General features: G+C 53.3%; 1 protein-coding gene across 2 annotated transcripts in view; it reads right to left on the bottom strand.

The window, feature by feature from the left end:
- Positions 1-7,550: 7,550 nt before the first annotated feature.
- Positions 7,551-24,954, bottom strand: part of WWP2 (WW domain containing E3 ubiquitin protein ligase 2) — a 132,405-nt gene continuing 115,001 nt past the window's right edge. For both annotated transcript variants that reach the window (XM_049786347.1, XM_049786348.1), the window contains exons 10-24: positions 21,812-21,986; positions 16,297-16,351; positions 13,717-13,798; positions 13,203-13,331; positions 12,890-12,965; positions 12,666-12,737; positions 12,473-12,561; positions 11,087-11,246; positions 10,075-10,208; positions 9,784-9,924; positions 9,387-9,507; positions 9,198-9,302; positions 8,761-8,857; positions 8,499-8,571; positions 7,551-8,219 (exon numbers count right to left, since the gene is read on the bottom strand). In XM_049786347.1, the coding sequence (XP_049642304.1) occupies positions 8,120-8,219; positions 8,499-8,571; positions 8,761-8,857; positions 9,198-9,302; positions 9,387-9,507; positions 9,784-9,924; positions 10,075-10,208; positions 11,087-11,246; positions 12,473-12,561; positions 12,666-12,737; positions 12,890-12,965; positions 13,203-13,331; positions 13,717-13,798; positions 16,297-16,351; positions 21,812-21,986 (1,609 nt within the window). In that variant the 3' untranslated portion in view covers positions 7,551-8,119. The remainder of the gene's footprint in view (positions 8,220-8,498; positions 8,572-8,760; positions 8,858-9,197; positions 9,303-9,386; positions 9,508-9,783; positions 9,925-10,074; positions 10,209-11,086; positions 11,247-12,472; positions 12,562-12,665; positions 12,738-12,889; positions 12,966-13,202; positions 13,332-13,716; positions 13,799-16,296; positions 16,352-21,811; positions 21,987-24,954) is intronic.

The following is a 24,954-nucleotide window of genomic DNA, read 5'->3' as shown; positions in this document are numbered from 1 at the left end:
TAATTCAGTAAAGTTGCTGATTCAAAATTAACACAAAAATTAGTTATGTTCTATACGAGAAACTACTTAAGAGAACAAGACTGTTTATAATTGCATTAAAAAAAGAATATAACATCTAGGAATAATAAACTTAAGGAGGTGAAAGATTTGTACGGTAAAAACAAAGAATCTGATGAAAAAAACTGAAGACGCAGGCCAAAGCAATATATAGCCTATTTTAACCCCTAGCAAAACACAATAACAATTTTAATATAATTTTTGTTGGTTGTTTTGGGGCCATACCTAGGTATTAGGGCTTACTTCTGGCTCTTCACTCAAGGATTACTCCTGGCAGTGCTCAGGGAACAATATGGGATATCAGGGGTCAAACCTTGGTCTGTTGCCTACCTGCTGGACTATTCTCTAGCCTCCTAGTAACAATTTTAATGAAATCAGAAATTACATATAGGGGCCAGAGCAATGGTGCAGTGGTAAGGTGTTTGTCTTGTACGCGGTCGGACCTCAGTCTGATCCCCCAGTGTCCCATATGGTCCCCCAAGCCAGGAGTGATTTCTGAGCACAGAGCCAGGAGTAACCCCTAAGCATCACCAGGTGTGGCTTCCAAAAATTAAAAAATAAAAAATAAATTACATATAAAAATAAGATGGAAAATACAATTCTGAAATTGAATAGGAAAGTTTAGTGCTTAGGGCTCACTCCTGGCTCTGTGATGTTATGGATGGAACAGGGCAAGTCATGTGCAAGGCAAGTTCTTTCGTGCTATATGGCCCCCAAACTCTAATATGTGTATGAAGCCACAAAATAAATCCTAAATAACAAAGAAAATTTCGGGGGAGGTAGCTAGAGGATTCTGGTTTGTTTTGGTTTATGGGTCACAACCGGCAATGCTCAGGGGTTACTCCTGGCTCTGCACTCAGAAATCGCCCCTGACAGGCTCGGGGGACTATATGGGATGTCAGGATTCGAACCACCATCCTTTTGAATGGAAGGCAAACACACTACCTCCATGCTATCTCTCTGGCCCCAGCTAGAGGATTCTGTCTTCCTGGTTTCAAACTATCTTACAAAGCATTTTATAAGCAAAATCAATATAGTATTGGCATAAAACCAGACATAGATATATGGAACAAACAGAAAGCCCAGAAATAAGCCTACACATTCATGGCCAATTATTTTGTAATTAAGGAGCCAAGCATATATAATGAGAAAAGGAGATTCCTTTAGTGAGTCATGTTGGTGCCAGGAAGATGGAGGAGACTCATTCATTCCCCAGCACCACACAATCTCCCAAGCACTGCCAGGAGTTAATCCCAACACTGAGCCAGGAGTAGCTTCTGAGCATTGCTTTTGTCATCACCACCCAAAAAAAAAAATTGTAATCAAATAAATCATGGTGGGAAAACTTATATAGCCACATGCTAAAGAAGCAAACTCGACTTGTGCCTTAACATAAGACTCAACTCAAAACGGGTTAAATGAACATGAGACCTAAAACAATAAAATTCCTGAAAGTAAACAAGTAAGTTCTTAGACATAAGCTTTTTGTTTTCAGTTGACTCCAAAAGCAAAAATCAATATATAGTAAAACAGCAGCAAACTAGTCTCCTGCAGAGTAAAGTAACCATCGGCAAGATGCAAAGAAAACTTTGGCAGCAGAGAAAAAAATATCTGCAAGCTGTGGGACTGGCACAGGGTCACAGTGAGCTGATCAAGTTCATAGAAAAAAGACCTTTGGGGTGGGCAGTTTCCGCACCCACTGCCCAGAAGGACTCTGATGTTCACAGAAGACAGAGGCCCACTGAGGCAGCAGACACATCTCAGCAAAACTCCATGAAGACTTCTGGTTAATATTCTGCCATCAGGTACCATCACCCCTGCAGCTTAACCCTCAGTTAGATAAAGTGCACCCACAATTGCCCTGGGAAGACAGAAAGCAACTGGGTCTAGCTAGAGGCCAAGCAGCCCTGTCTCCATCTGGCATAGGCCCAGTTGTAGGCTGGGTCAGACTCCACCTCTGAGGCCCTAAAGCAGGAGTCTCAAACTCGCGGCCCTCCGTACAACATTTTGTGGCCCTGCCCTAGAGAAATCTTTGTGGTTTTTTTTTTGTTTGTTTGTTTTAGTTGTTTGGGTCACCCCCCCCCAATGTTCAAGGCTTACTATTGACTTTGCACTCAAGGATCACCCCGACTTTGCCTCCTGCGGCCCCAAGGTAAATTGAGTTTGAGACCCCTGCACCTAAAGTGAGGCTGTGGGCTGGGAAGGGGACCCTCATAGCTCCCTGTATTGTCTTGCCTGTGTTCTGGGTCCGTGTGACTGGGAATTGCATATCACCCCTAGGCTAAGAGGTTCCCATTACAGACTCTGGCCACATGCAGGACAGGGACATGGAAGTGATGTTGGCCCGAAGTCCTACCTCAGTTGGTGGCTGACTGGTGTGGGCTGGAGCTGGCTCTGTCCGTGCCCTTTGGGCCTCTCCACACCACAGGCCATCAAAACACACTGTCCATGGCAGGGGAGTGGTAGCTGGGAAGGAGGTTCCCATCCTTCATGGTTAATAGAGAAATGACACTCCTGTGTCCTCATCCCCCCCATGACAGTCCAGCCCATATGCAAGGAGAGGGGCTGACAAGGCCCCCAGAGTCTGCTTCTACCTCCCCCAGACGGGAACAGGAGCTCCCCAGGGATCCACAATAGGTCACTGCAGATTTCTTTTTCCTTTTCTGTGGTGTGGGAATTGAACTGAGGCCTTCCACCCACAAAGCACAAGCAGCAGCACTCATGAGCCTCACCCAGTCCATGAGTTTTCATTCATCGAAGTTTGGCTTTGGAGGCCACACTACTCTATACTCAAAGGTTATTTCCGGCTCTGTGCACAAGAATGACCACTGGTGGTGTTTGGAGGGACAATACAATGAGTCTGGGGAGAGATCCAGGGTTGGGCTACATGCAAAGGAAGGGCTTTACCCCTGTATACACTTTCACTCATTTTTGTTTTGTTTTGTTTTTTTGTTTTTTTGTTTTTAATTTCACAGTCCCTAGTTAAGGGATGCTCTTAGAATAAGAGAATATTTGGGCCCGGAGAGATAGCACAGCGGCGTTTGCCTTGCAAGCAGCCGATCCAGGACCAAAGGTGGTTGGTTCGAATCCCGGTGTCCCATATGGTCCCCCGTGCCTACCAGGAGCTATTTCTGAGCAGACAGCCAGGAGTAACCCCTGAGCACCGCCGGGTGTGGCCCAAAAACCAAAAAAAAAAAAAAAAAAAAAAAGAATATTTGTAGGAAATGCAGAGTAAAACATCCCTCTTGGTGAGAAAGGACCATCGGCTCTGGAGGTCACAGACCTAAAGGAAGGAAAGGAAAGGAGCCCAAAGCAAGTGGCCAGCTCAGGCCCTTGGGGTGCTGAGCTGTTATGGGCTTGATGTGGCTGATGCATGAAATTGCAAAGTAGGGGCCTGAAAGGTGGCACTAGAGGTAAGGTGTCTGCCTTGCAAGCACTAGCGTAGGACCGCGGTTCCATCCCCCCGGCATCCCATATGGTCCCCACTAGCCAGGGGCGATTTCTGAGTGCATAGCCAGGAGTAACCCCTGAGTGTCAAATGGGTGTGGCAGAAAGAAAGAAAGAAAGAAAGAAAGAAAGAAAGAAAGAAAGAAAGAAAGAAAGAAAGAAAGAAAGAAAGAAAGAAAGAAAGAAAGAAAGAAAGAAAGAAAGAAAGAAAGAAAGAAAGAAAGAAAGAAAGAAAGAAAGAAAGAAAGAAAGAAAGAAAGAAAGAAAGAAAGAAAGAAAGAAAGAAAGAAAGAAAGAAAGAAAGAAAGAAAGAAAGAAAGAAAGAAAGAAAGAAAGAAAGAAAGAAAATGCAAAGTAGCCTTAGGTTTTACTCTTCCCTTTTACAACACTGAATGACTGAGAAAGCAAGGCTGACCAACTGTGGAAGACCCAGCCTAGGAATTTAGCCAAGAAAGGGGTTGGGGGGTGGATTTCTGGGGAGGCTAAAACGCCAGCTACTGCTGCTGCCTCTTTCTCTGCCCAGAGCTGCCAGAGAAATGAAGCACCCAAGCTGGTTTATTGTCACTCTCCCACTGCAGCTGGGCTAACTTACCAGCGAAGAAAATGATGAAATCTTGATGCACACAAGTAAAGCCACTGGCAGCTCCAGGAATGCTGGGTTAAGTCTAGCCAAGAGCAAGCAGACAGAAGCAGAAGTGAGGCCAGGACAGAGGCCTGACCGTGATGGGACAGGACTGGAGCATGATAGATATGGCCCGCACATGCCCAGACTCTGCACTTTCGGGTTGAAAACAGAAGTGATCAGGTTTCTCAACAATGGATGAGCACTCCCTGTGTCCTCCCAGGTCCCACATTACACCCTCATCACTCCCAGCTACAGACCTCCACAGTTAAGTGGAACAGTGGCATGAAATAAGGGTGAGGTATGGGGCTGAGGATGTGGGACCCAGGAAGATGGAAGGGCACGCATCCCTCCAGCCCCTACACACCCAGGAGCCTGAAGCAGACTCTGTATGTATACCCTTCCACTTGGGCAGAGAAGATCTGTCTCTAGAGAAACTGGTCACCCACATGCCGATATTCTGATCTGCAGGGCCTTGGAGCTGGCCTGTTAGCCAGCTGATCCTTCCTAGCAAAGAGCACGGGAGAGACCTCAAACCTGGGGAGTCGTGCGGGATGACTTGTGCCCTTTCCTGCCTTTCCCAGGTGGGTGCTCACCTGGTCCCCCTCCTTCCAGCCCCCCGAGTCTCATCTCTGCACATCAGCTGGGGGTACTGGCCCAGGTGGCCTGAAAACAGCTCGGCTCTAAGCCAGAAGCAGCAGGGTGGTTGTTCTGGTTGAGTTTCTGCTTCCTCATCCTTCTCTGGGCCTAGCAGTGTGGCCTAGAGGTGGGCTGCTGTCGAGATGAGGGGCGTCAGGAATCAGGACATCTCAGGAGCCTCCCAAGAAACCCCTGTCCCATAGCAGCGATTGTCCTGCCACCACTAGGCGCAGGCTGCTCCACAGACCCAAGCTTCGGTGTTGCTCCACACCGTGCCTGGGCTTTGTCTCACCCAGGGAAACCACATCCCGTTTCTGAACTGGCCACAGCGCTTTCTCTTTCCATGTACTGCTGTGGCATCACTTCGTTTGCAGCAGATAAGTGGAAACCACTGGACCACTGAGGCAGAAGAATCCATTTTGGCTTCTAAAACTGTGTAAACCCTCCCCCCCCCCCAAAGAACCTGGGCTCCTAGGGGAGAAGCATAGTGTCTGTTTGGGGCTGGGATCTGGACATCAGAGATTTCCTGAAGGGCCCCAATAGATCTGGTGGAAGCAACCAAATACTGACAAGCATCAAGAGGAGGTTTAGCTTGATACTAGGACCAGCCCAACGAGAGTCAGGCTGGGGGATGACAGGAAGCATATCAGGCAGTCACATGGTCTGACTGGGGTGGAGGGGACCACAGGCAAGTGCTGGGAATATGATGCTCAAACTAGCCCCCGCTCCAGAGTCACTGGGGTGCATCACTAAAACATCTACATGGGGCAGGCAGCAGGGAAACCTCACCTTCCTTGAGGCCTGAGTGCCCAGGAGACACAATGAGGACTTCTAGCAACAAAGGGACATGAGTCTGCCCTTCCCTTCCAAAACCACCTGGCAGCTTCAGATGATTATATTGGGGGCTTGTGAAATGGGGGTATTTCCCTAACCATCACGTTTATCAGTGAGGGAGAGAAATAGCCGGGGTAACTAAGGGCACAGTGGGGCCCTGAGAGCCCCGGTGAGACCCAGAAGCAGAAGAAGCCACAAGGCTGCACTTGGTGCTTGGGTGTTGATTTCTTTCTTTTTTGTTTTTGTTTTTGTTTTTGTTTTTGGGCCACACCCGGCAGTGCTCAGGGGTGACTCCTGGCTGTCTGCTCAGAAATAGCTCCTGGCAGGCACAGGGGACCATATGGGACACCGGGATTCGAACCAACCACCTTTGGTCCTGGATCGGCTGCTTGCAAGGCAAACGCCACTGTGCTATCTCTCCGGGCCCAGGTGTTGATTTCTGACCAGAAATTTCTGACAGTTTCTGACGGGAGGCTTTTGTTTTTTGGTTTTCTAACTAAAATCTTGAGAGAAAGTCTAGATTTGGTTCTGGCTGTACAGCAGAAAGGGAGTTTCTTTTTCACAGCAAACAACTCAGGTGATAAAATAAAATAAAATAAAATAAAATAAAGGGACAGGGCTGGGACACAGCCCTGAAACCGAGTTAGGGAATCAATGTGGCAGGTGCTGCTAAGCTCGGGCTGAGTCCCAGCACCTCACTCAGGGAGACAAGACAGTTGTTAGGGGTCACGCATGTACCTCATCTTCATACACACAGAGACTCATCTGGAAGGTCCATGGTGAAGCACACAGGGATATAAGGATGGGGAACCCGGTTTCCCTGGGGAGGACTTTGAACTGATGAGAGTCTGGTAGAATCTTTGCACTTTGGGGCCAGAGAGCCCAGGGGGTTGCTTTGCATGGGGAAGACCTGGGCCCCAACCCAAGTACCACAGTGTTTCCAAGCACCACCAGGTCTGGCCCCCTAACCAAACCAAACCAAACCAACCTTCTCCCAAATCCGTGCCAGAGCTAGGCCTGGTTTGAGTGGGACAAAGGGCACCACGGTGTCTAGTGTAGGGGCCAAGCAAGTACGTGGCCAGCATATAAGTGACCATAGCACCCTCTGCTCGCCATCCCCAACAGGAGCGTCTCAGCCTGGAGTTCACCAGCAGTGGCCGCAATAGAAGCTCTCTTAAGCCTAGCCTGTAGCCACAGGTGTCCATGGTCAGCAATGGGGGAGCCCAGGAGCACCCAGGCTGAGTGAGGATGGTGGCCAGTGACCTCTGGGTGCAACGCGGTTGCCTGCCAAACTGTAGCTCTTGGTGCATGCCACTCCCAAGTCCAGCCACACCATAGCAGTGCTCATCCGCCCGACCAGAGGCACAAGGACTCGCAGACAGTCACAAAGACGCGGCCGAGCTGCTGACTGTTTATTGCACAAGAAACTGGCAATACCAAGGAGGCAGGGGCAGGCGTCACAAAACCACCTGGTGACCAACCAAGAGCAAGTGAAGGGCATTCCGTACAGAAACCTGTTACACACTCGTACACACGCGCACATGGGCATGTGTGCTGGACCCACTGTGACACTGCTGGTAGGGGAGATGAGCTGAGTCCCTCACAAAGACATATGCCCCAAGGACACAGGCTGCACCTCCAGGACCCTGGCACCAGGGCTGAAGGGCAGCACAGGACAGGGAAGGCCTCATTACCCAGAGGGGTGTCTGGCTGCTCTAGCTAGTCTGCAGTGAGTGTTTGGACAAAAGCTGATTGCTGTCCCCCTCCCCACTCCAGCTACCCATGGGCATGGATGGTCACCCAGATGGTCTCAACACCCACCCCATAAAGGGCTGGGGCTTGCCAAGGGGACCAGGATGCACTTCATCCCCCTCCCCAGGGGGTGGGTGGGCTGCACCACCAGCAAAGGAAGCGCCTGTCTAGGGCCCAATCTGTGGGGTTGGGATCCCTCAGGCCTCAGGCCTCTTTCAAAGGCTAGCCCGAGCCCTCAGCACTGCTTAGCTGCTGCTCACGAGAAGCAGCTGTCTGGGACATGGCCAGGGTCCGAGGTGCCGGCAGCCCCAGCGCTCTGCTCCTGGAGGAAGTGGCAGCAGTGCACTGACCATAGAAACAGCAACCTCACATACAGCAGATGTCAAGTTCGCGTCCAGGGGAGCAGTGCCAGGCTCTGCCAGCTCCTCTCCCCGTGCCCCCCACAGAAAGGACGAGGCACTGTGGGGTGATCATCCCCACCTCACTCCACTGCAAACAGCAGTTTGTTTGCTAGACCCTGGCCCGCCCCATGGGTCAGTGCCCCCTTGTGGCTACCTCCTTGTTTCCTTGAAACCCAGCCTGCTGCCCTCAGATGTGCACGCCCATGGGGAGGCCTCAGGAGGCAGGGAAGGGGACAACCCCCAGACTCTGGGACAGGCGCCAGGGTCAAAGGCGATGAGGGGGCTTTACTCCAGACTGTCACAAGCTGGCGACAGTCCCGCACAGGCCACCCTCAGAGCAGGCTCGGGACTGTGCACAGGGGTTGGGTTACTCCTGCCCGAAGCCCTCAGTCTCCTCGATGGCATAGAGAAGCTTCTCCTTCAGCTGCTCGTAGCTCTTGTAGGGCGGGAGGTCCAGGCGGTTGAAGCTGCCAAGAGATGATAGCAGCACCATGGGGCGGCAGTTCGGGGCCAGCACGGCCCACTCTGCACCACCCACTCCACACACACCTGTGCACCCACTTGCATACCTGCGCTCTTATCTACCTACCCACGTACAGACCCTGAGGCTTTGGCAACTCCAAGTCTACCAGACCAGCACTCCCTGTGCTGAGAGCAGTTGACCCCGATAAGGCCTGGGCCAAGACCCCCGGACACCTCAGTCCCTCCACTACCCCATCCCTGGGCCCAGCCCCGCTGCATCTCACCAGGTGTGGCTTCGGGGCAGCCAGGCTTCCTTGCCCACCTTGTCAATGCAGAACTTTTGAGGCCCATTGCTGCCTGTTCAAAGTGAGACACACACTGTCACAGAAACATATGTCCCTTTCCAGGGCAGGACAAAAGGACTTCCCCCAGGTTTCTGCCCCACACTGAGTCCATCCCAGCTCCCTCACCCACCCTCCGCCCTCCACTGCTCCCACGCCCTCCACTGCTCCCACACCCGACGCCCAGCAGGATGAGCCCTTGTACCGATGAGCTCGGCGAAGCCGCCAACAGGAAGGCGGCAGGTCCCAGTGACAAACTGCAGCAGGCGGATGCGCTTCTCATTGTCCATTTCCTTCACAACCTGCAATGGCCATGTCCCCCATCCCCAGGCTCGGTCACTCTGCAATCCTGGGGTAGGGCAGAGAGAACCCCAAAAAGGCCCCCAGGAGGATCTCTGGGGCCCCGCTGGGCTTCCTGAGGAAGCTAGCAGGAATGAGATGCAGCAGAGCCACGGACTCTTCTGGTCACATTTCAGCCCCTGAGTTGCACCTGATCTGCCCTCCCACCAACTCGTCTGCCTCCCTGTGAAAGCTCTGTCACAGGGAACCATGATGGAAGTGCCACCTTGATTTCAGAAGACGCCACCTCCACACCCCCAGACTGCAGGTTCATCTCCTGCCTGCCCTGTGGCCCACACACACCTGCCAGAACCACTGAACCTGCTTGCTGTTCTTGGTGTAGTGGCGGTAGATGGTGTTCCTCTGCCAGTCGCTCATGTCAATCTCCTGCATGCCACACAGCATCAGCTGCAGGGGCAGACAGAGATGCCGTGGGTCCTCGGGCCTCGCCACGCCCTGGAGAGCTAGGGGAGAGCAGGGCCGAGTACTCACCTCCAGCTCCTTCTCATCAAAGTAGCGCAGCCACTCCAGGGGTGCCACCTCGTTGAAGCCATCCAGGAAGGCCTTGGTTTGCTCCTCCACTCCCCGGGTGAAGCGCCAGTCGGTCAGCAGCCTGTCCGAACATGGCGCAGTGGGGGGCTGCTGGCACCGGCACGGCGTGGGATAGCCCACAACCCCCTACCCGTATACCTCAGCCCCACCAACCTGAACCTCAGACTCTACACACAAGCTGTGTAAGAAAGGAGGAGTGAGGTAAGGTGGGGGGGCCCCATTAGTGGGGAACCCACATGGTCGTGGAGTGCACAGGACAGTGAGAGCAGCCACGGTGCACAAGCCACAGCTGGCAGTGACCTGGGGATGTGTGGGAGCAGGGAAGGGGGCGACTCACATGATGTACTCCTCCTTGTTCTCTTCCGTGACCCGGATGTTCTCCCCGCCCTCCTTGAGCTCGTGTGTGGTCACCTTGCCCAGAATCTCCATGTCCTGGATGAAGAACAGCTCCAGGCCGCATTCTTCCAGATCATTCTCTCTGTGGGCCAAGGCAGGGCAAAGCTTTGGCGGGTGGGTCTCCCTCCATCCTGCCCACAGCTCCTAGCCTGGCCAGTGTCCACCCACAGAACCCAGAGGTCACGCAGGCAAAGATGGGGAAGCATCCACACAAGGAGGGACCAGGCCTCACTTGATCCAGACGATGGAGTTGTAGAACTCAGGGTCAATGGACTCCAGGTCCTTCAGGGTGGGCCTCTTGTTGAGCATGCGCTTGTAGAAGGGCAGGGTGAAGCCCGTGTCGATGAACTTGCCATGGTATAGGGCCTGAGGGGGTGCAAGGCCAGCATCAAGGTCAGGCCAGGCCCGGAGTGAGCCATGTCTGTCCAGATGGGCCTCTCGGGGACCCATGGACCGCTGCAGGGACTCGAGCAAGTGGCCTTCAGGAGCCGCAGGTACTGAGGTGCTCATGCTCATGGGAAGGCGCTCAGCATCCATCCTGGGGGCAGCCCCAAGCCAGAACAGTGGCAGCCGCCAAGAATAACACAGACGCCGGGCGGGGGAGCACACTGGGCCGCTGAGTAAGAGTCTAGATTTACGGGGCCGGACTGGCGCCCACGGGAGGAATGTGCCCACTTCCTGAGCCCAGAGCCCCGCCAAGAGCTTCCCGGTGGTGGGAGGGGACAGGGCCAGTGTCCTGAGAGGGCAGTGAGCAGAGTCCTTGGAAGGGAGGTAGGGGGTGTGTGGGATTCTCCAGAAGCACCCCCCTTCCCAGACCCACCCTCTTACCTTCTAGTGGCTCCCAGGACAGCCTTCCTCTCTGTATCCCACCAAACTTCTCTTTCTAAGCAAATGTCGGTGCCACCATACCCCAACCCCTTTTCACTGTGTATCAGATGCCTAGCACCTTCTAGAGAGCCAAGAGCCTCATATAAACATGGATAACCAGAGGTGGGATCCCCAGAGTAGAAAATGAATGAGCAGGTCAGGGGGTGCACAGGGTGTGGTGAGCACAGAAGGGCCCTGTTTTTCTGTTCTTCCCTATTCAGTCCCCCAATGAGTCAACTGAAACCCCCTCAGTGCCCATGAGGGGACAAGTGAGAAAGGGTATCCTGGCTTTGGGAATTCTCTTGCTTGGAGCATTTTGAGCTGGTTAATATGGGGGCACGGGGAACGGAGAGGAGGGTTGTGGCACTGGGCCTCACCATGGCAATGAACCTGCCGATGAAGCGGAAGTAGGTGAGGTGGTCGGGGTTGATGGAGGAGGCAGGGTTGATCTGCAGGCAGTAATTGTTCTTCCCGGCATACTCGAAGAGACAGTACATGGGGTTGAGCACTTCATGGGATAGGAGGAAGAACCACTCCCTGGGGGAAGAGAAATGCACTAGTGGGTTGGGGCTCACAGACCAGCCGTGCCTTTCGGAGCCAGCTGGAGACATACAGAGCCTCCAGGTGGGACTATCTGGAAGGACCCACATGGGGGCTTTCGGGCTCCAGGTGCTGCCTCCTGGAGCGTCACCCCAAGTTCCAGGGCATGGCACAGTAGCATCCACTGTTTAGGGCTTGGACATTGTTGCAAGCAGCCACAAAGTGTGTAGTGGGTCTATTTTCTGCTGCCCCATGTGAGCTGTCTTGAGATATACTAAAACCCTGTCACCTCTTTCCTAAGCCTCACCCAGTATTGTAGAGAGATCAGCCCCCATGTGTCTCCAATTGCAAAGTGTCCACCCGAATCTACCACAGCTCTCACTGCCACGGCCCATGCCCCTTTTATGTACGCCGCTGAGCCTGCCCCCACCCAGCCACTCTCCATTCCCTAGCTACAAGCTTCAAGCTGCACATTGGGGCCCTTTGGGGCTTAAACTAAAAGAGCAGGGTACCCCACGGTGCCTGTGGCTGGCAGACGAGGAGTCGGTGGACGCAGAGAGTACCCCAGTATCCTGTCCGTGGTTCTACCCTGTGGTAGAACAGCATGACGTAACCTACCATAGGGTAAAACCACTGGCAGGACACAGAGAGACAGACACAGGCGGGCCGCACCAGAAGCCACCACGCAGCTGCAGGTCACCAGGCCACCAAGGGGACAGAGCGGCCCCACCACAGCCAGCGGGCCCGGAGCAAGAGGCTAGAAGCAAGTGAGCCGGCCACCAAGTGAGGTGCCGCCCCACAGCGTGAGAGGACAGGCATGGCACCAGGAGGGCTGGGGACTCCACACTCTGCAGCAGCCTTGGAGCTGTGATCCCAGCAGGGTGTGGAGGCAGGCATGAGCGAGGACATGAGCACACCTTAGACTCTTTGCCCGGTGCTGAGTATATCACTGAGCACTAGGATCGAGGCCTCTTGCTGTGATATGGCTCACACACATCAGTTGCCTGAAGCCTCGTGTACCCCAAATCAAGGGGAAGAGAATCCCTCGTTGGGCCCTCAAGGACAATCTCAGCCCTGGCCCTGAATACAGTGCAGGGGACGGGCGAGGCAGCAGCTGAAGGGAGCCACTGTCCTGAGCCTCTTCCCTGGAGTTCTCTGAAACCTGCACACTGAGGGGTGGTATCTAAACCCACCTAGGGGAGGTTTCGGGGCACCTGGCTCACCTAGCGATGCCCCCGTAGTCTAGGCCCTCCTCGCCACGCATGATGATGTAGAGGCGGCGGCGCAGGTCATAGGGCTTCATGTTCATAATCTGAGGGAGACAGAGCATCTGTGGAAAGGGCACTGCAGGTGGGGGTACTGGGGCAGGGGAGAGAGATAGGGTTGGGGGAGACACTGTGCCATGGCCGCTCTGACCTGTTGGAAAGAATCCTCAAAGAGTGTCTGTCTGGACACGCTGACCTTCACGTGGCTGGGGAGGGCGTTGGACTAGAGAGAGAAGACCCCAATTTAGGCAGGGCCTGGGGAGAGGGGCTGGCCCATCCACTCTCCCTTCACATGACCAGGATCCCTTGTCCCAAGGTGGTGGGGAGTTGATGGGGGTAAGGCAAATGCCTGAGGGAGCCCTGATCTGCACTCACGTGGCAAAGGAAACGGAACTGGTGGTACTTCCACCGGAAGCTGCGGTCATAGGCACCAGGGGACCCTTGCTTGGTCCTGCAAAGAACAAAGATGGGCTGGGACCAGGGCTAGGTGCTGGCCCCAGGGAAGGTTAATGCCAAGTGTGTCCAGAATACAGAAAGGCTGAGACAGCCATGAAGAGCTGCTGTAGGTCAGAGGCGCCCAGAGAAGCAGATGATGGTGGTTGGGGGCACTGCCCAGGGGTCATTCCCAGTCCCTCCTCCCTGAGCGCACTGTATCAGCCACTGGGAGTCGTGAGGGGAGGGCCCTTACCCGGACTCGAAGCCCGGTCTCGGGTCCTTGAAGGTGGTGGTGCGGGTGTTGTGATCCACAAAGTAGCGTACACCCTCACTAGTGTACTTCATCTCCCAGCCTGGGGGCAGTGCCGGCTCCTGGATCATCCTAGATATTGAAACCAGTTCAGGACGGCCCCGAAGTGCTGTTTCCTAGGCTTTCCCTTGGCCTTGAAGGGGCTTCATGGGTGGGAAGAGAAGGAAAAGCACCCAACACCCCCCACAAACACATACCCTATAAAGTCTGGAAACAGTCCTACCCACCACAGAGAGGTCACTGGATCAATTCCTCACCCCACCCCACCCCGTCTCTTCTGAGGCCCCAAGACTGCCTTTGGGGAGGCAGTGGGGACAGGGTGTGGCTCCACCTCCTAAAGCTGCTGCCGCCTCATTCTCAGCAGCACTGAAGGCAGTCACACTCATACCCAGCCGCTCCATGGGGTCTGCAGGCAAGCAAAGGCAAGGTGGTGTGTTTCAGGGCCCCACATGCTTACCCCTGGGTGCGGGGGTCCTCCCACTGGGTGGTGCGTGTATTGTGGTTCACGTAATACACCCGGCCATTGTCCTGCCTCTTCTCTGCAGGGAGAGATGGTCACCATAAAATATCAGCTGCAGGCTCTCCACTTCCACCCCTGCTATGAGAGAAGCTGACCACCACCCCCCATGCAGTCCCCCCTCACCCTCTGTAAGTCTGTATTTGTGACAAGAAGGACAAAGGGGCCCTCTCGCTGCGGGGGAGGGACGAACACGCCTGCAACTCCTCAAGCTAAGCTCTGGGTGGTTGGGGGGAAGGGGGCAGCGTGGCTGCACTGCGGGCACAGCCCCACTGAAACTGGAGGCGTAATTGCATCCAGCTGCCCGCACAGGGGGGTCCGGCCCCACTCCTACAAACAAGCGAGCAGTTCGCGCAGTTCTCTGGGGACTGCCCTGTCAATGGCTGAGGGGCTTGGCCCCACTCCTGAAGCACATGAAGCCTCCACCTTCTCTTTTTCTCCAACCCACAGCAAAGCTGGGGTCCAGACTCACAATGCAGTCTGACCTGTGCGAAGCCATGTGCAAATTAAGCCCAGGGGCTGTGGGCAAACAAAGTCTGTCTGGGTCTGACACTTTGGGCGCCCAGACACTTGTTCTCAGCACCAGCATCTGTTCTCTGGCCTGTTCCTGCCCATGCAATGGGGTTGGTGCTGTGAGTGAGGGGGAGTAAGGTGGTTCAAGGGGACAAGTCTGAGCTGCTGGGCAGACTGGTTTTCAGTGGCAGCCTGAGGTTTTCGGGACAGTGCCAAGCTGGATAGGATAGGGTCACTCCGTCCGTCCCTGCCAAATTTACCTGCGGACCTGAAAGATATGGGGTGGCCCCTTGTAGTGGGTGGGGAAGATCCCCTCCTTGTGCAGGAAGCCAAGAGCCAAGGCAGGCACTGGCCCAGCCCTTCCCTGCACCACCCAGGCCTAAGGTTTCTCTGCCATCAGGGAAAGCATCAGGGCATAGACAGGGAGGGGAGAGTGTCCCACACCAGCCACCAGCAAGGCAAAAGCAGCTGCTGCAGTGATCTGAGGGCAGGCGAGAGGCTTCCAGCCCAGAAGCCTCTGCTTTGAACTAGATCCTGGGCAAAACTGTGCTGCCAGCAGCCAGTCAGAGCCAACTGCAAATCGGGGGACCATCCAGCTGGTTTGAGGGCCTGTGCCCCAGACCCTGGTAGGGCTCAACCCCTCAGGGCTATGCTATGCTAAACAATTTTGGAGTAGTGTGGACTGAGACGTTCCAGAGTCAGCACCGAGTCTGGCCCCATTTGAGGCAAAAGAGGACACAAGGGCCAGGGTCAGGGATGCCTGGAGCAGTGTGTTCAAAGCTGGAGATACTCAACATGGGGAGCCAGGGTGGGACCCCTGGGTTTGCCACTCTCTCTGTTCTTACCCTCTTTGGGGTGGCCAAGATATAGCCCAGAGACTCTGACCAGGACGGTGCCCTGGAGGTCCAGTTCTTTCTCAATTTCTAGCCTTTGTGTTTTCTAACCCCTCCCCAGGCCCTCTCACCATGACCCTCACCTTCTGCCCCGACCTGCTGACTGAAGAGAAACAGTAACCAGTCACCCAACTGCAAGGGCCGAAGTGACCCAGGGATACCTGCTGACATCAGGTAATGTGCTGCCACAGACTATCTTTAAAGAGACAACAGCATCCCCTGCTGGTCCAGCCCTGGGTCAACCCTCTTGCTTGTCCAGCACTGAGAGACCTGAGCATCTCCTAGCTCAGGGGACACGTTGCAGGGGGGACCCCATCTCTCACCCCACTGGCAGAGCCGTGGAAGGTAAAGGTACATCGGCCCTGGGAATGCAGCAGCGATGCCGTAAGTGACACCTGCAACCTGGTAAACGAGTGGCTGAATCTACAGAGTAGGTCTAGCCCAGAGGCTGTCCTTTCTGGGGACCATCCGCTCCCACGTGAACCTCCCTGCTAACACCACCAAACTAGCACTCACAGCCCCCTGCCATTCCACCCAATTGACCCATGCTTCCTCCACTCTTGGCCCCCTAATCCATAAATGCTGCCTCCATAAGTAGCACTGGGGCTGCGAGCACAAAACCCTGGAAAGCCCATCGCTGACCCAGAGGTCACAGGGGTCCATCCTGCTAATATGCAAACATCCTACTAGTGGAACTCACATTCCAAGAACTGGATGGTTAGCCCAGAGACCCAGGGAAAATGTACAGCCAGAGCCTTTGCAGCCTGTGTCCTGATCTGCCTCTCTGTGGCCCCAAGTAAGGGCAGAGCATCGGCTGCAGAATAGAGCTGAACTAAGGCAGCTCCTCAGAGCACATGGCGTCAGACCTGCAACAGGCTGCAGACAGGCACCACAGTCATCAGGGATGCCCAGACCCCAAGGACCGTCAGGTGTGTGGTGGATTCTTCCAGCCTGTTGCTTGCCCTCCTTCAGTTCTGGTATGGCTATGAGGACAGTTACTCTACCCACATGCAGCCCCATCACCTGCAATGGGTCCAGCAGGACACCCCAAATAGCAGCTGAAGAGGAGCTCAGGGAAAGCAAGGCAGGTAGGGATAGAGCATGTGGTACTTACCCCAGCCTGGTGGGAGAGGCCCCAGAGGGTCCTGGTCGACGGGCACATTGGAGGACTAGACAGGAGAGATAGCAGAGCACGGAGGTTAGGGGGGCGGACGGGCCAAACCAGCAGGGATGGGCGCTGCTCACATGCGCAGGCACAGGACATAGAGGAGCCCAGACGACCTCTACACTGCTGTTCAAAAAGTGCTAGAGGTGGCAGGGATCCCCGTGGGGCAACCGAGGAAGGCGGCAGGCTGGCGGGTATAGATAGCCGCCTCTGCCCAGCTCTCCAGCTCCGGGGGCCAAGGAGACTGAAATCACCGCCACCTCCAACTTTCTCCAAGAACCACACACGGGAGGGGAAAAAATATCGCAGGCCTTTCCAATGAAATCATTCCCACAAGCCCTGCCCACGCCCAGTGCTTCCTGGCTGGGGGGCTGGGCCCTCCCTGGGCTGGGGGTGCGGGAGAGGGAGCCGGCAGCAGCGGTGTGCGGGCAGCCCACACTGAGGGCACATTCATGGCCCAGGCCCCTCACCTCCCCCAGGAATGTTTGACTTCCCCTCACAAAGCACCTTTCTTCTCTGCTGGACCTGAAGTTGTGCAGTGTCCCAGGGGTGCCTGTCTGCAGAGGTGGCAGCGAAGGAGCAGGGGCGGCAGGATGGCGGTTGCGCCCAGGGCTTTGGGGTCACTGTTTACTTTAGGACCCCTCAACCCCCATACTCACTCAGCTCTGGGGTCCCCAGGGAGGGGCCCAGAGCAGTCATATCCTGCGGGGAAGGGGGCGCTGTCAGAAACAGTTAAGTTAAATAAAACAAGTATTGTTCGGTGTTGCCTGGCTGGCCGGCCGGCCACTTTTTTAGAGTGTGTGTGTGTGTGTGTGTGTGTGTGTGTGTATCTGTGTGTGTGTGTGTCTGTGTGTGTGTGTGTGTGTCTGGGTGTGTGTCTGGGTGTGTGTTTTTTACTTCCTCACACATTTTTTACTTCACTTACTAAGATGGGATCGCTAGATCAGGGGACTAAGTTCTCAGCAGGCTCAGGATGTCTGGCTGGGCAGTTCTAGGGGCCATGGGGCCACACACGGGCAGGAGGATGAATGGGGCTCAGTCTGGGCTTGAGCAAACACTAGGGGGGGACTCTGCTGCCAAGTAGCAACCCCCTTTTCCACAGCCCTCCCTACACCCCCAGCCCACGAGACACAGACACTTTCTTTCCAAGGTGGCGGCACAGGCAACGCTTCCAAAGCAAATTCTGACAAAGACGTTTAAGTCTTGCAACCGGGGGTTCAGCAGCAGCGGGAGATCTCCCCCCACCCGCCTGCTAAGCTGCGCCAAGGTGTGGAGGCTCCACTTGGGGTGATCAAGCTCAAGGACATGCTCAGAACCTCCATGATTCATATATGCATCTGTGTGGTGTCTGGTGTGTGACAGGCAAAAGGATGTCCCAGATTCTCAAAGACCATCCTGGTGGGGATTTGGTTGTGCTGGGGAAGCTTGTGAAGCCCAAGTTTGGGGCAGGACAGAAGGAAGAGCAGAGGATCGAGCATCCACTCCACCTCCAAAGGGCTGAGAGAAATATGGGCACATCAGGGCAGGGAGGAAACTGAGTGGGTGTTGGGGGCCACACAGGGAAGGGCCTAGAAGAGGCAGTGGATACAGAAAAGGAAGCGGCACTGGCTATGCAGCTTCAGCCCTTTTTCCAGAAGGAGCTTCAGGTGAAGGGGCATGAATAAGCTCCATGTGGTCCCCACCAGCCTGTGACTTGACGTGGGGGCACCCTCTCTCCTTTCCAAACCAAAAGACCGAAAGGTCTTTGTGGGCAGTGCCCAGGACCTGCACGGAACTAGAAACAAGTATTTATCAGTCCTTCTCTGCATCCTACTTCTTCCAAATACGTAGAAGCGAAAAGAAACACCTATGGAGGGGGGAGGCATATAGGAGACCCTATCCCAATGGAGAAGGACCTGCCCCTCCCTAGGGGCACAGCAGAGCACTGGCTACTCAGGACATTCTTTCCCGGTGTCCACAACCAGAACCACCAGATGAGGAAGTGAGTGAAGCCAAGAAGAAATGAAAGCTCTCGTCCCTGTGGGAAAACCCAGAGCTCCACGCCCCCCCCCACCTCCTCATTGTGCCTATAACAAGCAGGCCAGCAGCCCCTTCTCTTCCAGTCAGAGCCCTTGAGACAGGGAGACCGCAGGGCAACAGGGCAGAGGTCCCCTTTCACCCCCGCATCTCCCTCCTGCTTAGGGACCCAGGTGAGCACCAGACTCACTCTCTTGCTAAGCCGCTGGGCTGGGAGATGTGGGGTACAGGCCTGGAGCCAGGCAGCCCACGTGAGCGAGGTTACATCTCCTGGGATCAACACAAGGCCTGCCAGGAATATTTTAAGACACAAACTCAGAAATAAAGAAAGAACATCTAGCAAATGCCACCAAGGCTCCCAGGAGGCCCCAAGACTGAGCTGTGGAAGGCAGGTCCATTTCCCACTGGGCTCTGGCCATAGGTTCCCCCATGGGAGGAGGGATCCTTCCTCGCTCTGGCTTCTATGATGCAGGAGTCCCAGAGAGAGCAGTTCTCATCCAGAGGGACGGAGCAGGAAAGGGAAAGGGATTGGGCTGAGAGGGGCACTGCTGGGATGTCCTATGCCCATGGTCAGAAGTCCTCTGTGCACCAGAGGGTGGAGGGTCGCTGCCCAGAGCAAACACTAGGATGGACACAAAAATGCCAGACAAGCAGGGCACAAGCAGGGAGCAGTAGGGAGGGGGGACAGCTAGAATGAAGGGAACACAATCAGAAGGAACAAAAAAGGATCTGCATTGAGCAGTCTATAGAAGGGTCCCTTGCTTTCAATTGTGAGCCCCATTTCAGGATCTCTGTAGGGAGGAAGGGCCAAGTCTCAGCCTGGGCCCAGCAGCAGCAGCAGAAGGGAGGAAGTAGCATAGTGTCAGCGCAGGTCAAACCCTGGCCCTGGTCCAACCCCCAGAATAAGCGTCTGAAAGCGGCTCTTTCTGGAACCAAGACATGGCACCACAGCAGACAAGACGGGTGGCCCTAAGCCAGAGGGCGGGAACGCAACAGCCAGACATAGGAAGCCGACCTGGAAAGAGTCCTGCTAGACCTTTCCATGGGCGGAACCCTCCACAGAGGACCCCAAACCCCCAGAGCCCAGCCAAGTTGGGAGAAGAACATCAGAGCACTCTGAGAAAGGCACTCTAGCTTTTTCTTCCTGCATGTAGAGCCTCTGCAGGCCCTGGAGCAATGCGGCCCCAAGAGAGATGATGTGGGGCCGGGCGGTGGCGCTGGAGGTAAGGTGCCTGCCTGCCTTGCCTGCTGCGCTAGCCTACGATGGACCGTGGTTCGATCCCCCGGCGTCCCATATGGTCCCCCAAGAAGCCAGGAGCAACTTCTGAGCGCATAGCCAGGAGTAACCCCTGAGCGTCACAGGGTGTGGCCCAAAAACCAAAAAAAAAAAAAAAAAAAAAGAGAGATGATGTGAGGAGAGTACTGGGCCCCTGCAGGAAAGTTCATACGTCAAACACCACCACTGGCTGCAACCATGCAGTGCGGGGAAGGAAAGAAAAGACTCCACTCAAGATATTCAGGGGGTGGGGGGGTTTGGGTCACACCAGCACCACTCAGGAATTACTCCTGACTTTGCGCTCAAAAATCGCTCCTAGCAGACTCAGGGGACCAATGGGATGCCGGGAATTGAACTGGGGTCCGTCCTGGGTTGGCTGTGTGCAAGGCAAATGCCCTACGGTCCCAAGATTTTTTTGAGAAGTTGGTGGATGAGTGGGGAGACCAAACCATGTGAGACCCCCAAAATGTGCTCTTGTCTCTAAGTCATTGGACAAAGCCTAGCCAATGCCTGCCAGGATTAAATGTCAGGGGCCAGTTCAGACCTCACCCTCTATGGGCTTGCTGCAGGGCCCTGCTGCATGCACAAGGTGCCCTGAGAAAATGTCAACTGGGGTCCAACTGGGCATTCCTCCTCTCCTGACCAAAGAGACTGTATGGCTGTGCCCCTATCCCTACCTCCACCAGCCAGTCGGGAGGCTCTAGGATGGAGACAGGTAGGTAGGCTGGGGAGGTTCCCAAAGGGCCACAGGGATGGGAGACTATATGTCCATCTGGAGCCCCTGGCTTCTAGACTAGAAGCTAAAGAGCGCAAAAAGATTGAGCCATAGAAAAGTTTGAGCCAGGTATAAAAACGGTAATGGCAAACCAAAACAAAAGATGCCCTGCATCCTTAAACCTGCCACTGCACTACTCCAGGAATGATGGCATGACAGCGATATTCAGAGACTGCCCGGTGGTGGAGCAAGAGGCACAGACTGAGGAGGGAGAAAGGCAGAAGAGATGGGCTCAGAAACTCCCCCTCCCCATCCCATGTAGAGTAGCAGTCAAGCCCAGGCCTGGGGCTTCTGCACATATTTGCAGGCTTTCCAAGGATCCAGCTTCAGCTGCGGTTATCTGGCCCTCGGGAGGGTCGCACATATGAAAGCAGCCACAGTCAGGAAACCACTGAGCATGCTACATGCCAATAAATCTTTCTTTACAGGACTGAGCAAGAGCTGGCTCGGCTGAGGACCCCAGAATGCTGAGTCTTGATCTAGAACAGCATTGCACATGGCCTCTAGAGGATTCCAAGATATTCTAAGGAAATATGGTTATAAGCAGGGCCACAGCAGATTTGTGCCAACTGGCAGAATAGAGTGGAGTGGGGTGTCTCAGGGAAGAATCAAAGTCTTCAAAATGAGAAAAATGGTTCTTTTGGTTTGGTTTGGTTTGGTTTGGGGGGTACATACTCAGTGGCACTCAGGGATTACTCCTGGCTCTGCATTCAGAAATCTCTCCTGGCAGGCTCGGGGGACCATATGGGATACCAAGGATAGAACCCGGGCCTGTCCCAGATCGGCTGTATGCCCTACAGCTGTGTTATCACTTCAGCCCCAAGAAACACAGTTTTACATGAACCTTCAAGGTCCCTCCATCCTTGCAAATCTCTCAAATGTAGGAAAGAAGAAAAATCAAGGGCCAGAGAGATAGCATTGAGGTAGGGCATCTGCCTTGCATGCAAAAGGATGGAGGTTCGAATCCCGGCATCCCATATGGTCCCCCGAGCCTGCCAGGAGCAATTTCTGAGCATAGAGCCAGGAATAAGCCCTGAGCACTGCCGGGTGTGACCCAAAAACCAAAAAGAAAAAGAAAAAAGAAAAATAAGAAGAAAAATCAAAAACAACAACAGGAAGAGAACTGAGAAGGCTGCTCTGCCTAGGTAAGTTGAAATGCAAGGGGAGGGAGGGCACCCTCTAGCCTCCAGCGTTCCAGGTGGAGTGACTGACTTGTGTGGAGAGAGAAAAAGGCTTTGATGAGGGATATAGTGCACTCCCTCTCTCGCACAAGTGCTCGCAAAGAAAATGTGAAATTTCACTGCAGTGGGTGAAATGTCCTGACTCACTGGGCTGTCCTTTCCAGCCTCTGTCATCCCCATGAGTTCAAGGGGTGGCGCAACGCTCTCAGTTCTCACCTGGTAGAGGAATCTTTGGCTGAAGTGCTGCATGGCCCCCTGCAGCTGGCTGCGCTGCGATTGCCACTGCTCGTAGTTGCGAACATACTCGGCTGTGGGCCGCTGCCAGGTGGTAGTCCTCGTGTTGTGATCCACATAATAGAACCTGCCGCGGGGGTCAGTGCGCTTCTCCCAGCTAAAAGCAGGAAGTGCAGAATGAGCATAGAGACCCTGTCCTCCACATATACCCTCAAACTCCAGAGAGTGCTCAGGAGGGTTGGTCCCTGGGAGGGGAACACACGGGGCGTCTGGCCCGGGAGCCTCGCTGCTCCCAAGAGACAAATCCAAGCCAGACACAGAAACTTTTAAGGGCTATGAGATGAAAATGAACATTTGCAATAGTCACAGCAACCAACAACCCCTCCTTAATGTCAGCTCTTTGTTCCCATGGCAGTGGTCCATGTAGCTCTGGGAAAGAACCACCTTCTCTCCATCCCAAAGATGGGACACAGGAGAGCTAAGAGTGGGTCACATAACCCATAATGAGCCAATCAAAATGAATATTGAGGGGCCGGAGAGATAGCATGGAGGTAGTACATTTGCCTAGCATGCAGAAGGATGGTGGTTCGAATCCCAGCATCCCATAGGGTCCCCCGAGCCTGCCAGGAGCGATTTCTGAGCGTAGAGCCAGGAGTGACCCCTGAGTACTGCTGGGTGTGATCCAAAAACCAAAAACCAAAAAAAAAAAAAAAAAAAGATGGATATTGGGGCTTTCACTAGAAAGTCTGAAAAGTGTGTCAGCGCACAAGGGTGCTGCCATCCTGAACTCAAGACCATGTGCAACAGGCCCAGTCAATGACAAAGAAGAAAAAGTGGGGAAATTTGAGGCAATGGGGAAAACCAGCCTTTCAGTAGTATCACTGAACCATTATGCCCGGTTTCACTGAAATCAGGGTATCTATGCCTACAATTTTCAGTTACATCAATCAGTTTAATTCTGAACCTTATTTAAACAAATCTGAAACCTAATCTGTGTTACTTGCAACTGAACTTTTCCTTAAAGTGAAAGCATGTTGCATGGCCCAGAGGAAAAAAGAGTTGGTCCAGATAACAGAAGGAAGTGCCTCATTCATTCTCATGGAGGAAGCAACCTTTTCTGGCTCTAATCCATCCCCAGACAAGAAGACAAGACTTAATTCCAGCCGGTGAGAAAATTCTCTCAGTTGTGCTGATAGGTGTAACTTGATACACACACACACACACACACACACACACACACGCGCGCGCGCGTGCACATGCACACACATGCATGGAAGAATTAAAAAAAAAAAAAAACACAGAAAAATCTGTGGGGGGCCAGGCAGTGGTGCTAGAGGTAAGGTGCCTGCCTTGCCTGCACTAGCCTTGGACGGACCGCGGTTCGATCCCCCAGCGTCCCATATGGTCCCCCAAGCCAGGAGCAACTTCTGAGCGCATAGCCAGGAGTAACCCCTGAGCATCACCGGGTGTGCCCCCCCCCAAATAAAAAGAAAAAAAAAAAAAAAGAAAAATCTGTGGGGCAAGGGAAATATTTACATTTTGAAGGGATGTGAAATATATGAATTTATGCATTTGTCAAAACTCAGCATACTGTCTGAAATCTGTACAACTTACTCTTCAACTAAAAAAAAAAAAAAGTAAAATCCAAACAAGCATCCTCTTTTTTTTGTTTTTTAGTTTTTGTTTTTGTTTTTGTTTTTGGGCCACACCCGGCTCTGCTCAGAAATAGCTCCTGGCACGCACGGGGAACCATATGGGATGCTGGGATTCGAACCAACCACCTTAGGTTCTGGATTGGCTGCTTGCAAGGCAAAGGACGCTGTGCTATCTCTCTGGCCCCTCAAGCATCCTCTTTTTTTGTTTTGTTTTGTTTTTGTTTTTGGGTCACACCCGGCAGTGCTCAGTGATTACTCCTGGCTATCTGCTCAGAAATAGCTCCTGGCAGGCACGGGGGACCATATGGGATGCTGGGATTCGAACCAATCACCTTAGGTCCTGAATTGGCTGCTTGCAAGGCAAAGGCCGCTGTGCTATCTCTCCAGACCCTCAAGCATCCTCTTATAACTATCAGTTTATAGGAAGAAAAAGGGCTAGAAGGGCATTTCTGGAGTTGATTTTTAGAGTGTAAGAGTACAACATGAAGTCACAGTCACACTAGAATCCAAGAAATTCTACAAATAAACAAACAAACAAACAACTCCGGGCAACTCAGAGGTTCTGAGACACCTGGGAGACAAGTCAACCTAAAGCAATGTACTGGTCTTGAGTTTGAGTCTGACTGAAACAAATCAAATGTAAAAACACTTATGAAAAATGGGGAAAATGAAATGTGGACTGGTTATGATTATGAAATAAGGCAATACTTTCACTCTTGTTTGATGGGATAATGGTACCCGGCTAAAACAAACTCACTCACGGCTTTTCCTCTTATGGAGAGGCCTGTGTTCTCTCCTAAACATGTGTTTCTCTCTTTCTCTCTTCTCACATTCCTCTAAATAAATTTCTTTCAATAAAACTACTTTAAAAACTCATGTTAGGGGCCGGAGAGATAGCATGGAGGTAGAGAGTTTGCCTTGCATGCAGAAGGACGGTGGTTCGAATCCCAGCATCTCATATGGTCCCCTGAGCCTGCCTGGAGTGATTTCTGAGTGTAGAGCCAGGAGGAACCCCTGAGTGCTGCCGGACGTGACCCAAAATCCAAAAACCAAAACCAAAAAAAAAAGATCATGTTAGAGAAATATCTGATATGTTTATGGACCTTAAGCTCTGGTTAAAGAAGAGAATGTTGGGATTTGCTATAAAATTCATTGTTCTCTCCCCTAAAGTGTGGGAAAGCTGCTGAAAGATAACATTTATTAGTTCAGTCTCTCAAATTCAATATATGCTTGAAACTCTCCAGTATCTATATGAAAGGGAGGGGAAAGGTTTTTGGAGATGCAAGGCTTTTCATGTCATGGTCTCCAATTCTTTCACGATGCCCAATTCCTCCCAAAATTTTTGGTGGGGGGAAGAGAAGATTGGGGAGGACCTGGGCCACCCCCAGTGGTGCTCAGGACTTACTTCTGGCTCTGTGCTCAAGAATATCTCTTTGAGGTGCTCAAAAACCACATGTGAGGAGCAAACTG

This window comes from Suncus etruscus, chromosome 14 (genome assembly GCF_024139225.1).
Source record: "Suncus etruscus isolate mSunEtr1 chromosome 14, mSunEtr1.pri.cur, whole genome shotgun sequence".
NCBI lineage: Eukaryota > Metazoa > Chordata > Mammalia > Eulipotyphla > Soricidae > Suncus > Suncus etruscus.
Note: the sequence above shows the minus strand (reverse complement) of the source record. Positions and strands in the feature narration are given on the sequence as shown.